The sequence below is a fragment of the Corvus moneduloides genome, chromosome 1 (assembly GCF_009650955.1).
Source record: "Corvus moneduloides isolate bCorMon1 chromosome 1, bCorMon1.pri, whole genome shotgun sequence".
NCBI classification, from domain to species: Eukaryota; Metazoa; Chordata; class Aves; order Passeriformes; family Corvidae; genus Corvus; species Corvus moneduloides.
Window position 1 is genome coordinate 40661827 of NC_045476.1, and position 14325 is coordinate 40676151.

Below are 14325 nucleotides of genomic sequence, written 5' to 3' on the forward strand. Positions count from 1 at the left end.
ATATATATTGCACTTTTAGAAGTGTCAAGCCTAATAAACACAGTCTTACCGCTCCAGCCACAAGTCCAGTTATATTGTAACTCTTGGCTGCTGCTACAATCGATCCAATGAGAAGCAGAATTGTACCAATTAAGTAATGAAGAAACTCCTGAAAAGACAAGCACAGCATGCATCAGAAAGGAAACTCAGCTGGAAAGTGTTTTGGTATGTCTCAGAAAGAAAATAAGTTGGCAGAGATGACTCAAACCCTCAAACCCAGAGGACAAAACATAGTCAAAAGGAAAAAAAAAGCAAAACAAAACAAAAAACCAAAACACAAATCCAACAACTCACCTTGTGAGTGAATTTTATACCAAACCTCAGTTTCTGTTTAAAAAAGAACAGTTTAGGTCTACTAATGTTACTGGAATGAGATTTACTTACTGGGTATGGATGCAATCCTTTCAATTCAGCATGGTACATTACATTATTGCATCAAGTGTGCACCTTACTCAAGACATGGTTCTGGAGGAAGGAAGAAGCCTTAAGGAAATATTTCTCTAGCCTACATGAAATGGCGTAAGTGGAAAACCAAATGCTCCTACTTCTGATAATCTTAGAAAGTAAGCACTGGATCTACTGCTGCATTTACTAACAACTTACATCAACCAAGCCTGGAAACAGGAGGGAAGCCATCAAAAGCACAGCTGCAGTAAAACATGATGCATTGAAGTTTTCTGAGAGAGGACCAAGTCACCACTTTTAAACTTTTCTCTGGTGTGATAAGTATCGATCCAGGAGTCAACTTTACCTTGTAACAAGCAGGAAATATCTGTGGATTTAGGTTTTGAACCCTCACAGAATTTATGACAACCAATATAGGTGTTTGCAGACTGAACATGGGTTGTTTCTTGTGCATGGTGGAGTGGGCACGTGGATATCTGCTTCCTTTATCTGCATTGCACTACCAGCATGAGCCAAGCAAACAAAAGGGAGAGGAGAGATTCTGTCTCAAACCAGAAGACAGAATACAGCCCCAAAATGAAATTGTCCAAGGAAAGCCCAGAAGATGAATAATCTACCATACCAGTTTCACTCTGCTCAGGTGCTAAAAAGAGCTGAGAAGGATTTTTCCTGTAAAGTAGGCTCTGAGACCACAAGTTACTTCCCTAATTTGTAAACTTGTTTCAGGTAATCAAAATCTCAACCCTTGCATTTGCCAGAATAAATTATATGCATAAGGAGGCTTCTCTGACTAGCCCATGACGCAGCAGGAAAATGGGACATGCCATTGCCTCCTTAGAGACATCAAATAAAGCAGCGTACACAGGCTACCACTTTAGAGGAATCCAAGGGATGGGCAAAGCTGCAACAGAATCATCAAAGGTTACATTAGGTGGAGAACCAGCCCCCGGCAGGGCTGGAAGAGTGCCCCTCTGGAGAAATACTTCCAAGCTTTAAAGGGTGTCAGGAATAAACAACCTCTTGAACAACTTCAGCTTTACTGGCTGCAGATCACACCCCTGACTGCAATGTAAAGATCCTGCCAGGAAACTCATCCAAATGCTAGCTGGAGTTTCCCAGAGTCTCTTATGTGTCTTCCTCTTCTGTTCTAAAGATACTTAAATGTGACTGAAAATGAAGTTGTTTGTTTTGTAACAGCGCAGCAGTGTTCAAGCATCACATCCCATAAAGCTTTCTGAAGCCGAGCAGCCACAAACTTCAGTGCCTTAAAGTCACTAGTGGCTCTGGAACACAGAGGAATGATTAAACACACAACAAAAAAACCCAAAAGCAGCCCATGCAGAGGCAAAAATTGCACAGTCCTGTTACAGCAATGTACACATTAAATGCTGCTTTGCAAAACTGTTATTTATTAGCTTACTTCACTCCTTTATTTCAATCCCTGCGTCCGTGTTATCTCTAGATACATAAGTACCTTTAGAAACAGATAGTGGTGGCACACATCTGAAAAAAAAAAGTTTAACCACATTCTTCAGCTAAAAAGAAAAAAGAAAATTATATTTTTCTCTCTGGTTATAAGTGGATGAATGGACAAACTGTTATCTTAGATCTAAATTACTTATGTAGCTTCCATTAACCACCACCCAACCACTTCTTGGATTTCAAAATTCCTCTCTATCTCTCCAGCTGGCTTTCTCCATTGCTTTGGTCCTTCTTCAGTGGAACTAACATATGTAAGGGAGGCATGTTCTAAGAGGTTGTTAAAATCCATCACCCCACACTAGGATGCAGAATTTTCTGTTAGCTGACCTGAGCCAGAGCTACTGAGGAAGTTCAAGTCTCACATTTTCGGTGCTGCTTGTTGGTTCTCCGCTAGGATATGAGAGATGGATGTGTATGGGAAATGTGGGAATGAGGCAGGAACATCCTGCAGGATATCCCAGGAATGGCCAGGCTATGGCAATCAGGCTGAGGCTCCTATTTTTTGCTATTGTTTAAGTTACCTAAAACCATACCAAAAAGAGACACATCTGATTTAAATAGCACTCACATACTTTATTTTGGGACAGGATGTAGTACATGAATTCTAACACAATGATTTGGTACTTTAGCAATTCCTGAGCTGCTATAAATGACCTGAGCTAGGACCCATCTGCTGAAGGCTTGATGACCAGTAGCTTCTTTTCAGTTGTCTCTTAATAAAATTATTGCCTTCCATGGAGTAAATCTAGATTTATATCTGTGTAAAGGAGGGTAGACTCAAATCCAAATCAGCTGAAACTGAAAACTTACAGAATCTGCTGAACTGAATACAAGCAACAAAGGGATTTGCATACAAGGCAAAAAAGAACTGAGTGAAAGATAGCCTATCTTTGTGAGACAGCACAAGAAAATGGGCTGAGAAAGTGAGACATCAACCCCCAAGAGAGGAGAGGAACCCAGGCTTACCGCGAGTGGCCAGCTAACGCAAGTCAGCTTCCTGTAGACTCTGAAAATGTGCATGATGTAGAAGAACAAAATCATAACCAAATCGCACATGGTGACAATCTGAAAGAAGCTGTATGCACTGTAATCTGTCCATGGAGAATTATTTACACTGATGAATCCAATCAGCAGGGAGATCTGGAACACAAAAGGCGCATTAAAGGTTTTCACTACAGTGCTCAGAGGGTCATGGAGATGATTTTAAGCACAACAAAATGGCACTTAAAAGACAAATATCTAATGTAAATGGGATGGTCCCAACAAAATGGAGGACAAAGTAATGAGCATGATAATAAGGTTTTATAATTTGCTGATAAATGAGCTGAAGCAACCATTAGGACTGGGGAAAGGGGCAATGGCTAGAAGGAAAGCAGCAGTTTCAGCCTGAAGAACTCAACTTGAAGATGGCTCTATGAACAACCAAAGAGGCCTCAAATAGAGAAAAGGAACTGAATGCCTGGAGTTGCACCAGTGACTGAAGCATCTAAACCCCACAGACTTTCAGAAGGATCTCACTGAAAGCTGTGAAAGGGGAGGTGTCCATGAACACATGCACCTTCACTTTAATTTAGTGATATTTCTCACATGCAAAATCAGAGGACCTGAGCTAACAGTTTTACTCCTCCTTTTCTGCCACCTACAGAGCAGAAGTACTAGTGGACTGTAAGGCAGTATCAGAGCAAATAATGTAAACATTTGGAGGAATTGATTAATTCACCTCACCCCCAAAACTTTTATAAGTTAACACTGCCACATAAAACTATGAAGCATTATTGTACAACTTGTTTCAGCTGTAAACTTGCTAAGAACAAAAGCTATTTCATTTTTTCAATCTAAAGCTACTTGTTTATTCTACTATTTTTATTTTAGCCTGGCTAACCTGGGTGATCAAAATAAATCTACTGAGAATATACTAAAATATTTTTTTTATTACAGACTCTGTCAATGCATGCTTTCAGCCACTGTAATTTTTAGTTAATCCAAAGTCAGCCAGAAGCTGAAATGATTCACATTTTAAGTGTTTCTCCTAGACATTAAAAAACTATCTGAGGAAGCCAGCACTTCAAGACTGCACCATCCTTTCCTGCACACTCATCTTCCAAACTCCTAACCAACTGCATTCATTATCAGAATAATTTCCTTAAGATTAAAAGAGAAAAAAAAACCCCAACGCCCAAACAACACAGCTTAGATTCTCCCTTAATGTTAGCCATGTTTCACCTCCTCAATTCTAAGTGGACAGGCTAAATATATGCATGATCAAGGGTAACCAAAGACTGTAGGTAAGAACTTCAAGGACTGTCACCTTCACCAAACTCCATCCGAACTGCCTTGACAGTGAACCACCTCAAAATGGTGGCTTCAAAGAAAAAAGTCAGTGCTCTGGATTCTTTCCCACACAAGTGGCTACACTGTTGTCAGACCTGGTCTAGCTCCAGGACTTTTACTGTGGCAGACCAAGGAGTTGATACTAGCACTGTAAGTGATGCTCACTCCAAGCCAGCGATGGGCTTCTGCATTACAGTAAGCCTACATCTCCTCTCACCTTTGAATGGACACAGGGCAGGGAAGACAGGACCTACAGATGCAGGGCTAGATCATGCTCCCTGCTTCTCAAGAATGGAGGTCACATGCGCCTTTGAAAATGCATGATACTGCTCAGTCCCTGTCTCCCCAAATACGTTCCTGCCCTCTGGTTTGGGAGTGTAACATTGGAGTGTCATCCTGCATGTTCAGTGCTTCTGTCTGTACCATGCCTGACCTCTGGGTCTCACTGCCTTGCCTCTGGGGAATCCAAAGCGCATGGAGTCTCGTACCTTGTGCGTGGCACAGCTTTCTGAGATGCTACATTTGTTAGAAGACAACAAAGCAACATTCTACACAATTCAGCATTTAAAGAACTCTGGCCCAGTTCTTCCATTCTGAGATAATTTGGATGCAGTTTTGTCCAATCTATGTCTACATCCACCAGGTCCACATTAAGCAGTGGTTTTGTGAGAGGCCATGGTGTCTGTCATCTTCTCCTTCCTCCTAATTTCACTTCCTGTCAGTATTGGCTCCTCCATTGATCTGTGCTGAGCCACCTCAGTGGACTAAGCCAGCAGAAAAGTGAACTACTGAAAAACAGCTTTACTCTGGCTCTGCCATCGTGCAAGGCAGGATCAGGTGAGCAAGGGAGTCTGAGGGAGAACTTAGGACTCCCACAGAAAGGATAGGAAGGACTGAGCTGGCAGGATGGCAGCAGCCAGTGCCATGCTGGCTGCTCAGACTGCCACAGACCTTCAAGCTCAGCTCCCTGAATCTTAATTAATCGTAATGTCAGTTAAGCAGAGTCATCTGACTTAGCCACTGAATAACCTGAACAATAAGAAGGAGATAATTTACCCTATAATCTAGGAGAACACTTTAAGTGATGCAAGACACAGCTATTATTTCCATAATTTAAAACTAAATATAATGAAATTTTATTCTATAGGAAGACTCAACAACAAGTCACAGCAAGCACTGAGTCTTGCTCTTGGATAAAGGTGGGATGAGGACAATGTTCTCTAACCACCAAAGGCCAGAAAAAGTTTCCCTTATTCAGGTGTCTTCACAATAATCAGTTCCCAGTTTCAATGACACTGTTAAAATCAAGAAGGAAGCGTTAATTCGCAGAAATATTAAATCTGCCCACCGGCTCATTTCATGAGTGAACAATTAACTTTAGCATGTTTTTTTACGGTGTACAAAGGATAAGGAGGACCAGACTCTTGAAGTACAACTACCATTCAAATAATAAAAAGCACTGGAAAAATACCCTTAGTTTAAGCTAGACCCAGTTCTTTCAATTTCATGGAAGCATAGCAGTATTTTTCTTTTCAGTTAAAAGGTATAAAAAATTGAGAAGCATAAAGAAGAATGCGAGCCATCCAAGGACAGAAAATACATCTGAAGTGTTACGATCCTCAGAAATAAGAAGATACATGGTACCTATGAAGAATCTGCTCAACTCTTCCTCAGTAGGGTAGAACTGTGGATTTGAACAAACATGCTTTCCATTTCAACAGTTCTTCATGATTAGAACAACTCCTAATCCAATTAGTAAAGATTCTCCCTTCTGTGATTTTAGATGTGCCTCAGCACATAGATAGGAAGAAACCACTGCATGGCAAGAGATATTTCTTTCAAAGATTTACTTTCTTAGCATAAACTTTGCAACATGGTATTTACCTGATGTTTCTTAAGAGGGTCCTCAGTTCATAGGCACATGATTCTATTTCACAGGATGGGTGCAAAGGGGACTCTATCAACAACTTTATATAAAGCTGTACCACATCTGCCACACTATATTGCCTGCAGGTACAGTCAGAGTTTAATGCTCACCTGTTGAACAAAGAATGCTAACAAACGCAGGTAATAGATCAATATTCAATATGGGGTCAGGATTGATTGTTCAATCAAGATTGATTGTTCAATAAAGAACACAATATCATGTGTTCTTTAAAAGCAATGAATATTGAAGTTCCTTCACCAGATACTGGTTTATCATGATATACCAGGTGGTGACTGTACCTTTTTCCCCCCTGGGATTCTGGTTTCCAGAGAATTGAGTGATAAAGTGATAAATATGTAACTGTCTAGCATACAGTTGAACATCTATCTCAGAAGTCAGTTTGTGGCACAGAGAGAGAGAGAAATGAATGGCAAAGCACTGAAGTGATCAAATGTTACGAGTGTTCTTTATGCATCTGTGCTCAGGGGAGCAGGTTTATATACCCTGAAAATAAAAACTGGAGGCACAAAAAAATCCAGGGCACTGCTATTTTCACTTCAATATAGCATTTCACAGGTCATGAGAGCAACACAGATGTAACCCTTAGCCAGCAAGCCAGTGGGACCAGAAGTACAGGTCAAGTGATGGTCAGCCTCATGAGAAGATTTCAATGAGCTCCACAATAAATATCTGTGCTCCAGACCTGCATTCCAAAAGGGGTGAGGGACACATTGCAGGGCACTATTATTTAAGTGCTTTCTGGTTTCCAAGAAGCAAAATAAAGACCATATGCATTAATCAACCTCAAGGAGGGATTCCTGGATTTAAATGAAGTTCCATATTTACTGTTTAATAGAAGTCGATTGGCTTAAACTAATCCAATTCTTGACTCTCCTTTGGACCAGATATTTGAATTGTGAAGCACTTTTAGGGACATTGGTACCTATCAGGAACTATCCTGCAGTCAACTCAATGTGAGCTAAAGGCACTCAGCACTTAGCCGACAGAAAAGACATAACAGAGCCTGCAAGGCTTTTACAGAACTGGCATTCTCTTCTCTACTTTGAGCTGAAGATGAGGTAACCACATCCTCTGCCATGTGACTGTGAAAAATGCTGCCTCTTAAATGGCACTGACATACCTTCCCAAGCCTAAACCCCATTCTGATTTGAAGTTAACTCAGATCCACCAAAAAAATGAAACACAATTTGTTCTTTCCTGATGTGGTCTTCTTCCTAAAGCAGCCCTGGGAAGCTGTTGGCCACCTTCACCACAAAAGTACATGGTTGGCTCATGGTCAGTGTGTTGTCCCCCAAGATCCCAAGGTCTTCTCTGCAAACTGCTTTCCAACCTCCACCCTGTATTGGTGCAGGGGCTTACTCTCAAATATCTCCAGATACAGGACTTGGCATTCCCCTGTGTGGACCTTGATGAGATTCCTCTTTGTCCAGACTGCCAAGGTCCCTCTCCATGGCAGCACAACCCTCTGGCTCATCAGCCACTCCTCCCAGGTTTTTCATCACCTACAAACTTTCCAGAAGTGCGCTCTGCATCATCATCCAGGTCATTAATGAAGATGTGGAACAGTGCCAGCCCCAGTATGGACCCCTGAGGTACACCACTAGTGACTGGCCTCCAACTGGATCTCATACCACTGATCACAATCCTCTGGGCTGGGTTGTTCACTTTTAAATCCATCTCACTTGCCCACTAATCTAATCCATACCCTGTCAGCTTGTCTCTGAGGAGGTTATGGGAGACTAGAACCTTACTAAGATCAAGGTAAACCACATACATCACTCTTCCCTTGTCCACCAAGCTAGTCACCTCATTATGGAAAGCAGTAAGCCTGGTAAAGCATCATTTCCCCCTTGTAAATCCATGCTGACTACTTCTGATCACCTTCTTGTCCTTCATGTGTTTGGAAATGCCTTCTAAGAGGATTTTCTTCATCATCTCCCAGTCCCAAGAGACTGAGTTGAAGCTGACAAACCTGTAATTCCCTGGATCTTCCTTCCAGCCCATAGGGATTAAGTTGGTCTGTTCAGAATTGCACACTTTCCTTTTGTACCTCTCAGGCTAGAGAGGATAGGGAAGGACTGGACAAGAGGGATACATTCTCCTCCCCTGTGTTATAAAATGCTTCTGGAAGTGTTCCCTGGAAGTGTTGTTTCTTTTTTAAAATCAGCTGTTTTCCTCCTTGTTTCTTCTCGTCCCTGACAAAGAATAAGCATCTGAAGTCCACTGGCCATTATTACACTCAGTAAAACACAAGGAAAATTTATATCAAGACTTCAAGGAAATGGATCTTTCACTGCAGGAAAATTCAACACCTTCTTAAGGAAAAGAGAGGAATCATGCCTTTGTATTAAGAAGCAATTATATATAGCAGGAAGATCCAACTTTCAATTACTCCTAAGGCAAATGCATATTGCAGAAAAGGCCCGTGGCATTAGGCCCAGATGCTGTTGTACTCTTAATTTCAGATGGCTTGAATTCCACCTAACTGCCTGTGCTCACGCTTGGGTGGCTGTAGTCCTGCAGATGCAATTAGGTTACATAGAAAGCTTGGCTCCAAACATCCTGTCCCCATGGGAGAGGCTGGGCATGATGCTGGGACCCAGAGCAAGCCAGCCACACAGTCCTCAGCCTCTCTGCTGGCTGGGTCCTCCTGTGGTTTCCAGTCCTGTCATCAGTCACAGAGGCCACCAGGAAAACTGCCCAAGAGCTGCCTGCCCCTCAGGACTAATGGGCTGGGCTCTCCTACACTAACATATCCTGCTGGAGTGCACCAGCACAGATGGAAAAGCCTAGGCCAAGCTGGCAAGTTCAAGGAAGCTTAACAGAGAATCGCCTGCTCCAAGGAAGGGGCAGGCAGGAGTGCATGCCCACTAGTCCAGAGGTTACATGTACAATTTTCTTCACTAGTGCCCTGAGAGTAACAAAGGAAAGGACTTGTTTTGCTCTGCAAGTACCTACAGGCCAGCTGGCACCACAAAGCATTTTCTGCTCATGTGGTAGAAGACTGCAGTTTATCTGACCGCAGAACAATTTGATAACCCAGGAATCAATCTGTACAAGTGCTTCATATGATCTTTTTCTACTGTCCTGCTATAATTGATATCATAAATAAATAAAGCTCTGGCTTTATTGCCAATTATTCTGCAACATTTGGAGAGAACTAAATTTTCCACAGGCACAGCTACCTGCACAAACATAAATACTGAGAAGAATCTACTCTTAAAGGAAATCCTAATGTTCTGAGGATGAGAGGCCCATTTCCACAGGCAAACACTGACACAACAAGGGAGGAATTGAAAGACACTGACTCTTGAATCCTGACCCCAGTTTTGTAACCATATTTCTGTCTAAACGTCAGTAAATCATGTATTTCACCACTTCAGCTCCTCCAGTCACCCAATGAGGACTAATAAAGACTTCAGACTCATTGTGCTGAAGTTTTTCACCTTCAAAACACTTCAGACATGTAAAATAAAGATAAAAATTTTGAGGACTGCTAATAAATGTCTAGGGTAAGATGACTGTTTTCCTTTACAAAGTGAATGAAAATAGATGCTCACTTAAAAAAACCCAAACAAACAAAGAAACAAAAAAAGACAAGACAAACCCCCCCAAACCATACCAAAATACCCACATCCTTTTCCTCCCTGTTCCCCTCTCCAAAAAGCCCAAATGGACAATCAAGAGATCACAGACGTGACAGACATGCAGGGGTGAAAATCATCCAAGGAGGAAGCCACACAATAACAAGCAACAGGAGGAAAAGGTTTGCTTTCTGAGAGCTGGTTTGAGTTAGATCTGTTGCTACTTCAGCACACAAGATAAACAAAAATAGAGTCCTAGCTCACTGTAAAATGGAAATTGGCATTTATTTCCTGCCTGTCATTTATTTACTTATAACCAACTGTGAGCAGTGCTTCCAAAAAGCACACCATTGCACAAGACATTGCAAATAAACTGTTTTCTAATCTTTAATACCAGGACTACTTTACTACTTATCCTCTTGACCATCCTTGACTGTTCAGTACTGCACATTATCAGTCACTCTGTGCTGCACTATTTCACTACTCTGCTAGAGACCGTGGAGTACAGGGTACCTTTCCCCCTGTGGCTGTGCCATCCCCTGCACAGGGGTGATGTTCTGCTGTGGCTCCACAGCAGCTCGCGGGCGCTGGGCTTCCTTGGTTAAAATGTATTGATAATGTATCAGTATTTCTGCTGCTGCTGAACTGTGCTCACACAGCAATAAGGCTTTCCGCCTCTCTCCTCCCTCCCCTCATCCCAAAGGAGGCTCACAAGTGGGCAAGACACTGGCAATGACAGCTGGCTCCAGCCAAGCAATGGGATTTTCCAGCCCATATGATGTTGTGTTCAGTGATAAAAGCTCAAGACAAGGAGGTTTAAGGGGGAATATTTTAGGTTATTGCATTTCTCTTCCCAAGCAACCATTACATACAGAACCACAGACTCACAGAATGGTTTGGGTTGGAAGGGACCTTAAAGACCATCTATTCCCAACCTCCTGCCATGGGTGGAGACACCTTCAACTAGACCAGGTTGCTCAAAGCCCCATCCGGCCTGGCCTTGAACACTTTTGTTGATGGGGAGTAGTGGATGAATTTACAGCTTTGCTTGTGTGTGCAGCTTTTGCTTTCCTTATAAAACTGTCTTTATCTTGATCCACGGGTCTTTTTGGCTTCCTTCTATTTTCTGCCCATCTTGCAGGGGAGGGCAGTGAGTGAGAGGCTGGGCGGGTATTTGGCTGCTGGCTGGGGTTAACCCACTACACATGGCCTACCCCTTATCTGGATTTCTAGCTGCTGTGGAAAGAACAGTATTAAAAATCTTCATTGCAGAAAGACACTGACTATGGTTTTTGCAAATCCCAAGATGATGTACTGAATTGGCAGGCTGAAACTGCTGTCTCACCATGTAACTTTAAACTCTGGATAATAGTTTTCTTCCTCTATATAGAAATAAGATGTGAAATGCCAACCAAACTGCAGGAGAAAACATCAAGAAGAAGCAAAATTGCCTCAAGGTGCCCAGTTACAGAGAAACACTGTAACTCTTATCTCAAAGTTTTACTATAATACTGTGACATACACTTCCTCATGTGCAATCCACCCAGCTCTGTGTTATCTTTTCATTTAATTACTTTGCCATGCAATGCATGACCACATCCTTGTGTTTCTCAGAGTATTTATTTTTCTTGAATTTTCCCCACTACTATACCATCCCATAAGAAGAGACAACTTTTTTCTCCAGTGTTTCCTTTCCTTTTTTTCTGCTCCTTATTCCCTTTCCTCTTCTTTCCCTCCATTACACTCCATATTTCTTCCCGTTTGTATCTTTCATTCTCTCCCATCCCAATTTCCCTCTGCACATGACCTCAATTCCCTCAATGCACCTCAATTCCCTCTTTTAATGTTTCCTAACTATCTTGCCCACTCTCTTGCATCATGTATTGAAATTAGCTAACCAAAAACTATCACTATTCAGGGGAAAAAGGTCACAGGACAGGATTCAGCATGGTGCTACACCTGCACGAACACTGTAGGCAGCACCTCTGGTTCACCAGTTTCCTGCTGGTAATTGGTAATACCTGAAAGTGCTTTTCTTTTTCATCCATTGTACTTGCTGGAGGACTGATGAACCTTTGTACTGCTTTAATGTCCCTCCTCCTGAATCTGAAAAGAGGAGGACCCTGAGAACTATTCATAGAATTGATAAAACCTGTTTGATTTCCACTATCTTAAAACTAACCCAAGTTTAAATGCAAGCAATTGTACAGAAACTGTGTCTACAGATTGGGAGCAAGGGACAGCACTGACTCTCACACAGTTTCATCACAGCCTTTTATTTAAAAAAAATATAGTAAGAGCTAATGCTTTTTGTATTTGAACGCAAAAAAGTCAAAGTTTCCAGCTTGTGACACCAGCCAAGATAGTAAATGGAATTTTCCATCCCTGTGAGAGCCAGTCAGGATAACTGTGCCCTGGAGAAATGTCACTGACTGCAGCTGACAACATTTCCAAATGTTACACCTCAATACAGTGAAACAACACCCACATATTATTAAATACATATTTTTGGATGGAGTAAAATAATTTTTTAACAGCTTCCCAAAACAGAAAGATGAGCAAAGCACAGGCCAAGGTTACAATTGCAGTTCATGCAAGACTGGCTCAGCTAATTTAAGCAGCAATGTTGACTGCTGCTGTAATCGAGATTTCCTTCTTCCAGGGCAGTGTTGGAAACGTGAGCTGTAACAGAAAAACCCCTACTAGAAAAAGAAGATAAAAGGCACAGTTCATTTGAAACTTCATTAAAGACAGATGAAATCAGCTGCCTGCAAGTGCATGGTTCTGTGAAGCAGTCAGTCTTTGGTTGCACAATCATCTCTCAGCCCCTGCGTCTGGGCAGATTTCCTTCTTGTCTGGCTGCTTTGCTAAAATAAGGAGGCTGCCTGGCCTCTGATAAGTCACTTCTTGGGTGCACCACGATCCACAGGCTATTTATTGAAGATAAAAATGGTGGGAGGGTGAGAAAAGGCAAAATAATCTCATTCAGACCCTCTACAACACAGATAAGAGAACAATCCTAAGTACAAGCAAGTGGTGTTCTATATCTATTAATAAAAAGCTATCTATCTGCTCCAGGCACAGGCCTCAGTGGTAGAAAAGGGTATGGGGTAATCCCAGAACCAGCATATGAAGGACATTATTAAAGAGCCCTTGCTGCAGGGTGTTAGCCATGATCATTAAAAAGGCAATTCTTTGTAATGACTAGCTGCAATTAAGTCCTGCCTACCACTGATCACAGTGCATGCAGGACTTCAATCCCGCCCCTGCCAGCTGAACTAGCTCCCTGCCTCAATCCCACAGCTGCCTGCACACACTGAAAGCACCATACAATCCTGCATGTTATTTACTGAAAGCTGAGGACTTCATAGCTACATGGCAAACAATATGCTATATTCTCGTCAGGCAGTGAATTAATGAAAAAAAGAAAAGCTTGTTACCCACAACAACCTCTTAATTTTATTTCTTCTTCTCTCCAATTTGTTTAAAAATCAACTTAAATTTAAAACATTCCAACTGTAAAAGCCCTATCAGTAAGGTTTCTCAATCTACATAAAAGCTGCACACACAACACTCAAACTATTGCAGCAACTGAGTAACATTGCACAAGTGCCATAATGCAAGTTACAAACAATTCCCTAAACACCTAAAACCCACTGCAAAACACTATTAATGGCACAGCTGACTGCTAGCATGGCAGCAAAGGATAGGAACAGAATTTTTAATACAGCAAATGCCCTAGCAAGGTTCCAACTCTAGGAAACACAGCTGCCTTCCCTCTAAGTTTCGAAGAGGTGCCACCTGCAACAACTGAAAATACTGCTGTGGACAAAGCCAGGAGAACCCTGTACCTCATAGCTTGTTCATTCATTAACAAGGAATTAATTCTCCATGCAGGCAACAGCCCCCACATAACAACTAGCTGGCCACCCACTCCAGTGGTCTCTCCCACCAAGCAATGAGCCCTGAATTATGGATGAGTCTGCTCTTTCAGGTAAGAGCAGAGACACATCCTTTATATAGCTGTGTTATTTTTCTGTAGATGCAAAGATACAATCACTCAGCCTATGCTCTCTGCCCTCCTCCCAGTTGTGGTGCTTGTTGGGAACCTGTGTCCCCCACAAACAAGCCCATTTAGAAAAATACTACCTTATTGCTGCAAAAAACCATATATGCACGTGGCTCCTGCTGTAGTTCACGCCACGGTAGAAGATCATCTGTCTTGCATAGTAGGGAGAATCTCTAAATCACATCCCAAAGGATTACAGGAAGTAAAAAACATTGTAAGAGACTTGACTCTCCAGAGTCCCCCAGAAAAACTGGAGTATCTGGTGATAGCAACCAAAAATGAGGGGAATTAATATAACTAAATCTCTCCAGATTTGAAAATTGCACAGCAAGCTGTGACTGTTACTTCTCTCTTCTGCAAGTCAAGCACTTCCAACACCTAGATAATCCTGGAGAGCCATGTCAACCGTTCCCTCCATTGGTAAACCCGAAAGTCAGACAGAATGACAGGAGAAGACAGTCCACAGT

At 42.0% G+C, this 14325-nt stretch overlaps 1 protein-coding gene across 1 annotated transcript in view; it reads right to left on the bottom strand.

The window, feature by feature from the left end:
- CMTM7 (CKLF like MARVEL transmembrane domain containing 7) overlaps positions 1-14325 on the bottom strand; it is a 28118-nt gene that overhangs the window by 4552 nt on the left and 9241 nt on the right. Inside the window, exons 2-3 of the mRNA XM_032107453.1 lie at positions 2893-3066; positions 50-148 (exon numbers count right to left, since the gene is read on the bottom strand). Of these exons, the coding sequence (XP_031963344.1) occupies positions 50-148; positions 2893-3066 (273 nt within the window). The remainder of the gene's footprint in view (positions 1-49; positions 149-2892; positions 3067-14325) is intronic.